Below are 12770 nucleotides of genomic sequence, written 5' to 3' on the forward strand. Positions count from 1 at the left end.
TATCATAGAGGAAAAGGAAGGAATTGAAAGCAAGGGGAAGCAATTTGGGAGAGAAGGAAGACGAATGAATTAGACTTTGAAAATTCCTTCTTAAAATAAGTGATTAGTTTAAGAGTATGTTTCAATTCTCGTTCTTTTATTGATATATAACGAGAAATATATTTTAAATTAGATTGGAAGAATCCAAGTGATATAGACCTTAGTTGGTGCTAGAGGAAGGAAGATTTGTGAGAAAGAAAGGAAATCTTGTGGAGTAAGGTGTGTATAAGAAATCAAATGCCTATCGATTCATATAATTGATAATTCATATTAATTAAATTGTTCTATTTTTGTGAACACTTAATGGCTTTCAAAACTGTACGAATAATGGAAGAAGAAATAAAGTGGGTATTTTCATAATTTTATTTATTGTATTCTTTTCTATAAAATTTTATTAGAAAAATATTACATATACATTTAAGACTCGTGAATTATTTTTATAATTACTACTTATGAAATAAGAAATATATATACAAGTATACATGTATGTGGAAAGCAATTGTATGTAAAGAAAATGCATATAAGGAAAATATCAAGGATTTAAAGTCTTTATACATGTATTGATACAGATATGTGCATCAAAAGTAGATATATGAATGAATGATATACAAGTAAATGAAAGAAATACAAAGAAAATGAAAATGAAAGGGAAAATGACATGCATGCAATATATATGAGTTCACCCCCGTATGGTACTGGCTGGGGAAGCAATCTACCCGTGCACGTAAAAAGGAAAAGGTTATGGAAAAGGAAAAGAAAAATGGAAATGATTGTACCTTCAGTACATTGAGACATTACTTTTGTACAAATGAAAGAGGAAAATGAATAAATATTAAAGCTCTATAAAGGTTATCAAAAACTGTAACATGATATGCATAATTGACTGAAATGAATAAAATACAGATAAGGAAGGGAAATGAATAAGAAGTATATTAAATATTATATGAAATGTATATTTTAATTTCATGTTAATTGTTTTAATAGTTACCCACTAAGTTTACTTGTAAACTCATTCCACTAAATAAATGGTTTCAAGTAAAATTCCAAAATTTTAGAAATGACAGAAAAAGAGGAGTTCATCTATAGAAGATGGCACATTAATGAAAACAGGTAATTTATGATGTCTACAATTGTTAAGTATTTGAGAAAATTTTTAGTAGCTCTGCAACTGAATGGAAAATTTCATGTTACTTTGCTTATGAATTGAAATGATTTGATCCTACCATCCGACTTTTAGTTCTCGCCTCGTTATATCGAGTATCCAGGCCAGGTTGGGACAAATATGGTATCAGAGCCCAATTAAGATATAAATCATATTGGAAGAGCAATTATGATGATTATTAATGATTTAAAGATTTAATGTAAAATGAATATCTTACAGTAAACAGGAACCAAAATTATCCTGGAGAAGAGGAGGAAGTAGAGTAAGTGGAAAGATCAATGCCTAATATTAATGTGAATTTTGATGCACTGGCACAAATGATGACAGCTATGACTCAGTTGATTTAAGACTCAAGGAATCAAGCATCAGGAAGTAGCAGTGGCGGTGGAATGCATATGCATAAGTATCTCAAACTATTTCAAGACATGAGACCACCACTATTTAAGGGAGTTGAGGGACCAATAGAAGCTGAAAACTGGTTACTAAGGGTTAAAAAGTTTTTAGAAGGAATGTTCTATCTAGAGGAGAAGAAAGTTTCCTTGACAGTCTTTGCTCTTGATGCAGAAGCAGAAATGTGGTGGAGAGGTCGGTATAAAAATAAAACTAGAGGGATTCAAGACTTGCAATTTAAGTGGAATGATTTTATAAAACTATTCAGAAATTGGTTCGTGCCTCCTGCACGGAGACATGCAGGAAAAATTTAGAGACTGGTGCAGGGAGATAGACCAGTTATGCAATATTAAGCTGAATTTATAGCATTATCCAATATGCTCCTCACTTAATGCATACTGTAGAGGAATAGTGTCATCGATTCTTATATGAATTGAAGGATGCAATTAGGCATCCTCTTGTTCCATTTAAAATTGAAGATTATTCAGTAGGATAGAAAATGGACCTGCAAAATATTCAAAGGAGACGTGACTTTTAGAAGAGGAAAAGTGGTGAGATTATGGAAACTTCTCAGGATTCACATAGCAATCCCTTCCACAATCTGGGAAGTTTAATTGGAAGAAGACTAAGTCCAGTAACAACGACAGTTCAAGTGCGAACAATTGTAGCAAATGTGGAAGGCAACATAAAGAAGAATGTTTATCTGGTACAAATACTTGTTTTTGGTGTCATCAACCAGGTCACATAGCCATGAAATGTCCTACTTTGGGGCAAAGACTAACGGGAGAATCAAGGATAACAACTAGATATCAGAAAAATGTTGGAAGACCAAGAACAGTAGAATCAGCTGCTTCCAGGACCAAGTTAAAGCCACATAATACTCTGCATATAGTATATGCACTGCCTTAGAAGGATGCTAAGGATTCACCTGAAGTGATTATAGGTGATAAAAAATGAATAAATATGTATTAGGAAAATATTATTAAATGAATGATGTATGATTATGTTATTTTTCTAATGTAACTTTTATAGGTATAGTAATGATTCAAGAAAAGCCTGTATAAATTCTTTTTGATGCAGAAGCTTCACACTCCATTTTAGAGGTATTTGTTAAATCAATGAATTTGAATGTTTATGGAATAAATGCAGTTTTGAAAGTTTTGATGCCAAATGGGTCTGCTGTGAATGTAAATAATGTATGCCAAGTGACTTTCAAAATAAAAGAAAGATAGTTCAAAGCAACAGTGAATGTTTTGTCATTAGGAGAATTTGACATAATATTGAGAATGGATTGGTTATCAAAGCATTTTGTGATTATTAACTGCAACAAAAAAATTGTTAAATCTAATTTAAGAAAATTGTTAAATCTAATTTTCTTGAAGAAAAAGAATTGAAATTCTATGGAGAGGGAAATTTCTTCAATGATAATCACTTATATGAAGGCATGCAAATTTGTATCCAAAAGATGTCAGTGTTTTCTTGCTCAGGTAAATGATATAAATAAGGAAGTTAAAGTGTTGAAAGAAATGCCTGTAATCAAAGAATATCTAGAAGTATTTCTAGATAATTTGTCAGGATTACCACCAGAAAAAGAGATAGATTTCACTATTTAGTTGATACCTAGTTTAAAACCAGAGGCAAGGCATCTTACAGAATTACAGTCAAAGAATTACAGAATTTGAAAAGTCAATTGCAAGAATTATTAGATAAGGGGTTTATCAAGCCAAGTACCTCATCATAGGGAGCTCCAATACTATTTGTAAAGAAGAAAGATGGAAGCTTCAGAATGTGCATGGATTACAGGGAATTGAATAAGCTTACTGTTAAGAATAAATATCTATTACCCATAATCGATAATCTATTTGACCAACTAGAAGGAGCTATAATTTTCTCTAAAATAGATCTGCGTTCTGGATACCATCAGCTACGCATTAAGAATGATGATATAACAAAGATAGCTTTCAGAATAAGATATGGCCACTATGAGTTTGTGGTAATGCTATTTGGAGTGACAAATGCACCAGCTGTATTTATGGATTTGATGAACATAATTTTTAAGCCATTCCTAGACTTATTTATAATAGTGTTTATAGACGACATCTTAATTTATTCAAGAGATGAAGAGAGTCATTCCAATCATTTGTAGGTAGTGTTGCAAACATTAAAGGATAATAAATTGCATGCCAAATTTTTCAAGTGTGAATTTTGGCTGAGCAGTGTAATCTTTCTTGGACATGTGATTAATGGTGAAGATATTTCAGTTGATCTGAATAAAATTCAAGCCATTTCAGATTGGCCAAGGCTAACGACAGTATTAGAGGTGAGTTTTCTGAGTCTTGCTAGTTATTACAGGAGGTTTATAGAGGGATTCTCTCATATTGCAATGTCGTTATCCATATTAACTCATAAAATTATGAATTTTGAATAGAGTGATTAGTGTGAAGAAGCTTTCCATAAGTTAAAGAATTATTTAGTGACTACCCCAATTTTGACAATTCCAACAAGTTCAGAAGGATTTCAAATTTTCTGTGATGCTTCATTGAGATAACTTGAATGTGTATTGATGCAACATGATAAAGTGGTGGCCTATGCTTCAAGGCAACTGAAAATTCATGAAAGAAATCATCTCACCCATGATTTAGAATTGGCAGCTATAGTTTTTGCGGTAAAAATATAAAGACATTACCAATATGGGGTCAGATGTGAAGGATTTACTGATCATAAGAGTCTCAAACATATTTTTAATAAAAAAGAACTTAATTTGAGGCAGAGAAGATGGTTAGAGCTCATTAAAGATTATGACTTGGACATACAGTATCATCCTGGAAAGGCAAATGTGGTTGTAGATGCACTTTAGCGGAAAAGCTCTTGGAATGTAAATTGGTTAATCACCCAGTAGGAACAGATAGTCAAAGACATAGAAAGACTAGAGCTTTCAGTGGTCAACCAGAAAAATACAAAATCATAAATCAACTAGTGATTAAATCTAACTTGAAGGATAGAGTGCTAAAATTCATTATCCAAGATGAAAAAATTCAAGAGATCATAAGGAAAGTGCAAGCATGATAGTTATAGAACTTTGTAATTGATGGAGAAGGATTACTGAAGTATAAAGGCAGGATTTGTATTCCAACTATTGAAAATTTAAGAGAAGAGATATTGCTGGAAGCTCATCTCTCAACTTATGAAATTCACCTAGGCAGTACAAAGATGTATAAGGAATTGAGAGGATTGTTTTGGTGGTCAGGATTAAAGAGAAATTGGGAGATGCACATACCATTGATTGAATTTGCATATAATAACAGTTTCCAATCTAGTATTGGAATGGCACCGTATGAGGCTCTTTATGGGAGAAAGTGCAGAATACCCTTGTGTTGGGTAGAAATAGGTGAAAGAAAAATAATTGGAACTGAACTAGTAGATGATGCTACTAACAAGGGAAAGAAGGAGGAAGTAGCTTGTCTTCTTCTTTTGACTTCCAAAGATATGAGAGGCAACGACTTCCAAGGGGAAGGAGGCAAGTGGGAGGGGCAGCCAAAGAGAGAGAGGGGAGACATGTGGGGCAAGGTTAAGTTTAGGGTTTGGGTGAGGGGTGTTAATAAATCTGAAATTAATTTCAAATTTAGGTAGGTTTGGAGGGAATTGAATTTGGAAATTAATTTCAAGTTCAAATTATGATGGAGGGTTTAATAGGGAAAATCAAAGGGGAGGCCATTCATGGGGCCAGCGGCTTGACTAGAGAGGGAGAGGGTTTGGGAATAATAAAATTAAGAACTTTCTAATTGATCTCTCTAATTTAGGAGAAGAAAAATTCCATCAAATCCAATTTAAAATTAAATTGGACTTCGAATAAAAAATTTTCTAATATATCTTTGTTAATTTAGGAAACTATTTGAAATTCAAAATTTGAATTTCAATTTGAGTTAATATATCTCTCAAATTACTTAGGCTAATTTAGGTAGGAAATAATGATGATTGAATTCATCATTAGATGGGAAAGGGATGGTGTGGCCGGCGGTGGGGCTTAGGGAAAATGTATGGCCGGTGTTTGAGAGGGCTTGGCTGGTGGTTAGGAATGGGGGTGGGCTAGAAGCCGACGGTTAGGGGATGGTGGGGAGATGCTGATGGGTGGGGTTAAAGGGTACGGCGGCAGATTGGAGGGAGACGGGTGGACGGCAGGTGGGGGAGAAATAGCAAGGGGAAGAAGAAGAAGATAGGCCACGAGTCACAGACTCTTCCAATGACTGGTGGGTATTGCACTCGCCCATACCTCAGGCTCTCTCTTCACTCTCTAGTGCACACACAAGAAGAAGACAAAATCAAAATATCATTTAATCATTCATTAAGCTTTTACAAAGCATAAGACCGCTATATATAGGTCTCGAACATGAAGAAAAAAAAATACACAATTGCTCTCCGGGCTACAACAATAAAACACTCCCCATAGGGGTAAACACGAAAAACTGAAAAACTAAATAAAACATAAAAATGCATCAGAAGTAAAGACGCTGAATCGTAACAGCCGATCTATGATTTTGTTGCCGGTACACGTGTCTGAATCTCTGAACGATTTCCTCATCAAACAGGGAAAATTATTTAATCAAAACCTTCCTTCTAATGCAATAATAGTAGTTCTAACTACTTCTGATCTTGCATGCCAAAATTCAAATTAACTTTAGATACTATCTAGGAATCAAAGCCTAACCAGATTTCTATCACAATAATTGAAAATAACCCTGCACCTACTCATAAAATTAATGATTCAGCCCCACATAGGATGTTTATTCCTAATGATCATTATGTTGCTAGGGACATCGGTATTCTAGACTTTACATATTGCCTTTAATTTAACATTTCTAGAATAGAAGAGCTAGTAGATAAATAATTTCAAATTATATATGGTAGAAGGGGTAGAAACGCAAGAAAATATATCTTCACTTTTCAAAATATATCAAGGCTTCAATTTAGACGTGTTCTTCTAATAGCTTATTAATTTGCCAACTATTGGTCTTGACGGTGTAATTTATTTAGTTATTTTCATCAAATATGTAAAGCAATTGTTTCGTTTTGTATTCCTTTCATTAACTGATAATGAAGTTTGATTTTGTTCTAACAAAAAAGATTTGTGCAAGCAAAGATTGCAGTATTTTTGCTTGTAATATAGCATGCTATCATCGCATGAACTATCCTCAGATAATATTTAAACTTAAAGTGCTGGCTATGATGGTGTTTCAACTATAAGGACAGGGGCATATTGGATTTAAAACTAAAACTGAATTAATTGCTATCTTTTGGGATTAAATTTAAACTTGAATTGAGCTAATCCTATACCTATCATATTTACTAGCCTACAGATTATGAATATATAAAAAGGTGCATTGAGGCATGTGATTTCACAATTTTGATTGAATAAAATTTTTCTTATAGTTTTCAACCCTATGTGTGCAATTTGCCAGTGTCAGTTTTGTAAATGTGGTGCAAATACAGCTACCTAATTCCAGGACAAGTTATCTCCTTGCACTAGTGTGAGGTATTTATTTCTTATTTTGATAAGTTATTTCCTTAATCTAAATTCATCAACATAATTAGTTATTGGGTTGTTAGTGCTGTAATATCCAAAGACCAAACTTTGGTATGTGCTTATATTTTTTGTGAAAAGTTCTGTGAAATAATTATTTATTTAAAATAAAAGGATTCGTTATATAGTAGAATTAATATAATTAACTAAGTTTAAATTAACAGCCGAATAGATGCCTTGGGGAGGAGACTTTTGGAAGTCGGTTGAAGAGTGGGACCCACTCTTCTATCCTTATACTGTAATCGTTTCATGGGAATGCTGCTGTTTTTGTTAAAGCAATGCAGAGAAATTCTGTAGAAAGAGGCGGAGAAGTCCTATAGCAGAAGGGGAGAAGTTCTGTAGCAAGAGGCAATGAAAGACTACAACATATTGCGGACAAAGTGCTGAGTTTAACAGTGAATTCTTGTAGATAAATTCATTGGATTAACTGAGAAGATCTCGGCCTGATGCAGGAATTACTATTCCTTGGTTCGGCACAGTGAATTTCTTCAGAATTTGGGGTGGCTGGAGACTGCGATAGAAGAACAATTTAGTGAAAAACTGTAGCAATTAACAATGAAGAAAATTCAGAGATATCAGTAAAGGTATTTGAAGTGTTTTGGTAAATTCAATTTAGAAATTTTATCAAAGATTGAGAATGATGAATTGATGGAATTATAATTATAGTTTATTGTGAGCATAAGATCTGGAGAATATATGTGAAGTAAGAATCGAAGGAAGAAATCAAGATATGTAAATTAGTTTCTTTAAATTATTTTTAAAGAAAGTTTTCAAGAAGTGTATATCAATCGTAATTGTAGGATTAATCAGATTTATGCAGAAAGAAAGTTTTGAGATAGTTTATCAAAGGAGAAGATTACATGGTGTAGAATTAGGAGAGGAAATTCATCACGAAGGTAAGTAAAGCAAAGATTAATGTTTAAATAAACTTATATGTTATTTTCATTTGTTTTGATTTAGAATGTTTTCTTCATACCTTTAAATATGACATGATGTTTATATCTTTGTTATGATATAATTCCAAGTCAATGTTTTGTGAGGTCATTGGCAAGTTTTCTAAGGTGATCTTTCTTGAAAAACTTATGTATATTAGCTTTACACAAGATATGTCATAAATGACAGTGAAGACTGATATGATATGAATTATGAAAGAATGTTGAATACTAAATTAATGTAATTGACGCAAGCTAATTTATGCAAGTGTTTCTTCTTTTCATGTTAGGTTACCTTTTGTTAGTAAGTTTAATTTGCAAGGTATGAAAGCAAATTAGACATGTATTACTTTGAAATTATTTGGTTTTCCTTAGTGGCTCTGTACTGGGTTTTGGATGAAACTTGGAAAATTGGTACATGCTTCCTTTATAGTATTAGATAGAAGTTTATATGATCTTTTATATGAAGTCTTAATGTAATTAAATCATAATGAGATATTTAGTGATGGAAATGTATGTTTATTCTTGTTACACTCTATCTTACTGTTAAGGGGTACTGTGGGGTGTTACAAGTGCCCCTAATTCCATTCAAATTTAGTGCAACTAAATTTTAATTTGAGGTGATTAATTACAATTGCTAATTGATTTTATGTAGCTTAAATTTCTAGCTAATTTCTCTAAATTTATGCGATCATTATATTATTATTGGGGTTTTAATTCTCATATTTATCATGCAAGAAAGTGAATCATTGGCTTATTTGGTGATTTGTGATATATGAATCCTTAAGTTACCCTTATTTTATACATCACACATTCTAGTTGCATTATGAAAACCTAACCCTAATTTGTCATGCATTAACATAATTCACTTTGTTAATACCTCTTATGGTAGCCTTTGTTTATTAGGTTTTATATATTTTAATTCCCATGGAGTTATACAATTCTTCAAGAATATGATTACAAAGAATTTTATGTTTAGGCTTCTAAATGTACTCCACTTATAAACATTCATTGGGCATTAGAGGTGAACGGGTTTATGTCTCAAAAGAAGAGAGGAAATTAGGAGAATTATGGCAATCCTGATGGCACTCATTTGCATTAGGACATTAGAGGTGAACTATCCTCTTTTCACATGAAAGTCAAATACAACTATACTTCTCAGTTTATTAATATAAACATATACAACAATACATTTAAATATTTCTAGGAATTTTATAACCACACCTAGTAACTTTTTAAAAGTTACCTCAATCACGATATCCTTCAAAAGAGAGTAAGTTTCTGAAAGAACCTCTTGCATAAAAAAACTCTGTATTTTCTCAGCAAGACCAGTAATATCTCCAACCAAAACATAAGCATCAATCACCTGCAAAAAAAAAATGATAAGAAGAAAAGGAAACTAGGCACTAAACAAATAGGAAACAAGTGCTACAAAATAGAACGTTCTCCCAAGAAAACAAAGTACAAATAAACAATAAAATAGTTAACAAAGTGAGATTAGTGGGCTATATCATGTATTTTCATAAATAACATAAAGCTTATCTTAGCAGTTATTCCATGTTGCCTGAAAATTGATTGTTATTAATACATGGCAACCCTAACATGGACTAACAACCACACAATGTTTATCCTTGATATAACAGGGAAATGAGTCCAATATGAATTACAGTACTTGGAGCTAGAATCCAAAATGATTACAGTTTTCCAGATAGCTACAATTGTTAGATGATTAAAAAAATAATAATATTAATAATAATTTGTAGCAGATACAAACAAAACACCTATAAGAAATAAGAAGACATCATTGCAAGACATGGGAAGTTAGAGAATTGAAACAATAATCATGGCAAGTACTATTACAATACTATAGAAAGATAACAATTCTATACGAATGGATCTAAATACCCAGAGCAACTAAAAGAATATCCAGAAAATAATTCAAAAAAATCTCCACTGATATCCTGATTCATACCACATCTACCCAATAAAGAATTATAAATGCAAGGGCTATTCCGCTTGGTACTTGTTGACAAACATACTCGACCGTGCATGATCAACCCAATCGATCGTCGTCGAGGCGAAATTTACCCAAATTAAACCTTAATTTGATTAAATTAAATTCGATTTAATTAAATTAAAATAAAAACAAATCAAAATTGAATTCCGTCGAGCGTCGTCAAGCCCAATTCGTCGCAATTCGGCACCAATTTAAGTTTAATTTCATGAAATTAACTCGATCGGACTCGAATCGATCATAATTGATTCAAATTGGGTCTAATTCGGGCCAAATTTTAGCCCAGTTTATCAAGTCTTGGATCAATTCATATCCCAAGTCAAGATTTGAATAGAATAGCTTGGATATACTCTAGAATCCCGCTCTGTTTTCCGTCAAGTCGTCTGATTTCCGCAGCTATAGCAGAAAATCTACTCGACTGCGATTTTCACGTGTATAAAGAGTGGGAGACGAAGAGGGGAGCCTTATTCCGGATCAGAGAGCAAAAGAGCAAGAGAGAGCAAGAGAAGAGGGAGCTCCAAGCGGAACTCTCGTCCGCACAGGTCTCCATCCGACCCTGCGCTCGCGTGCAGAAACCCTGCCCGACTCCGCCTGCTTTAGTCGTGGAAACCCAGCTCGAATCCGCCTTCCTTGGTCGCGGAAACCCAACCCGAGTCCGCCCCTTTTGACCGCCGAACCTCCTGGTGATTCCGCCTCCCTTAGTCGCTCAACTGGCCGAAGCCTTTGGTCTCTAGGTTAGAGGCCCCGTCCGACCCGAAGACTCATTTGCTACGATCAGAGAAAGCGGAAGGCTTCTTCTACTTCCTCCTTCGATTCCGGAGACCTCGAGACAACAAGGAAGCTGTTGGGAGCTTCCAAACGGTGCTTTGGGAGCTTGGGAGTACCTTGGACAACAAAGGACGCACATGGAGCATCTTGGACAGTGGCAGCAACATCCGGAAAAGCTCGTACAGCAGTTTGGAGCGTTCAAAGGAGCTTGGACAGCGCTTGGAGCTTGGATAGGAGAGCTAGGATACCCGGGAGAGGTAAAACACTAAAACATAAGAAAAGCCCTAAGGCTCCCTAGCCGTTGATGTGTGGTTGACGCCCCAAAGCCCTAGGTCCTTAGAAAACTTCAATTTTTGCTCTCCCAAAATCCCTCGTTGGATGTCCTCTTCGCAAAACAATGGAAATTTGGTGATTTCCATTTGTTGGCTCTTATGTGAGAGTCCGGAGAGGATTTTGATGCGTGTGGAGGTGTTGGGTTGGTGTGAAACACCTCTCAAATGCATGATTTTGCATTCATATGGCATGGATTAGCCTTCGCCTACAATGAACCATAGGTTTTGATGATATATTCCTATCCCAAAATGTATGATGAAGTATAGGTTTCATTGCATTGTAGGTCATGTTCTTTTCCCTTAAAGCTAATATTGTGACAAAACTGATCTAGTGCGTTAAATGGCATTTGTTAAGTTTATGTTCCATCTAAGATTTGCAAAATTATGTAAACACACTTGTTCAATTTCAAATGTTGGATAAACTAATTTAGTGTAGTTAATGGATTTCCAACGCCCATGACTACACCTTACCTTGTGTTGAAAATGTACAAGTTTGTTTATGTGATATCTTAAATTGGAGAGAACATATATAAGGAATTCCTTTAAAGCTTGCAACTTGTTCAAATTCTTTGCACATTTCATTTATTCATAGATTGCAAAAATGATTTATGGTTATGTGAATATGTGTATGTTGGAAGTTTGAGAATTTCTTTGAGTTCTTGCGAATGTTTGATCATGAACTTAATCAACATGAAGAGCATTGTGGTTAGGTCCATGTGTGATATCTCGCAAGATTGGGTAGTTGATTGTTCTTAATTGTGCAAATCTCTAAATTCAGAAACTCGATATTGTGCCTCTAACACATTAGAAGCATGAATACATTAGAACTCATAACTCTTTGTAAATTATGACATATGTACGAAAATGAATTTGAGTGGCCCAAAGCAATCTCTACGTCATTATGAAATCCTTCACATTACCCTCAAAGGTTTAAAGTTCAAACCTTTGAGAAAATTGATCTTTAGGACATCCCTAGAAGATCTCAAGTCTCCAAATCATGAGAAAATTGATTTAGGAGTCCTTTCCAAAGCCATAGGTGTATGGTTCCATTCTTTAGGTGGATACAATATATTCATAGGGGGATGGGGAAACTCACTTCACATATACATCTCCTTCATGCGTGATTACTTGGAATTTCCCAAGACTCCAAGCATATCATTGTATGAATCATTTGGGTTTGAAGCCAAGTTTCGAACTCTTCTGCCTTGTTTGTTGGAGCACCAAATCAACAAACATTCCTCTCATGTATAATATTTGAAGCCCCTTTAAGGTTTTAAATGTCTTATACGTGAATCGTTGGAGCTTGGAACCAAACTCTAAGCCATCCACTTCTCTTGTTGAGACAAAAAAAATCAACAAGTAATCACCTCTTACATGCATGATTATTTGGGACCTTTCAAGTCTCCAAACATATCATTGCATGAATCACTTAGAGTTTAGGGCCAAATCCTAAGCTACATCTTTCATTTGTTGAGCCACAAAATCAACAAATGAATATGTTTCCTCTCATGCACGATGATTTGAGGTTCCTCATGCCTTCAAATGTATCACTGCA

At 34.1% G+C, this 12770-nt stretch overlaps 1 protein-coding gene across 4 annotated transcripts in view; it reads right to left on the reverse strand.

Annotated features, from left to right (window-relative positions):
* LOC110099514 (syndetin) overlaps positions 1-12770 on the reverse strand; it is a 166962-nt gene that overhangs the window by 78746 nt on the left and 75446 nt on the right. For all 4 annotated transcript variants that reach the window (XR_003701058.1, XM_028695658.1, XM_020826695.2 and 1 more), the window contains one exon: positions 9348-9467. Coding sequence is in view for 3 of the 4 variants with exons in the window: in XM_028695658.1 (XP_028551491.1) it covers positions 9348-9467 (120 nt within the window). In the remaining variant the exon portion in view is untranslated. The remainder of the gene's footprint in view (positions 1-9347; positions 9468-12770) is intronic.

Source organism: Dendrobium catenatum, unplaced genomic scaffold (assembly GCF_001605985.2).
Source record: "Dendrobium catenatum unplaced genomic scaffold, ASM160598v2 fragScaff_scaffold_665, whole genome shotgun sequence".
Taxonomy (NCBI): Eukaryota; Viridiplantae; Streptophyta; class Magnoliopsida; order Asparagales; family Orchidaceae; genus Dendrobium; species Dendrobium catenatum.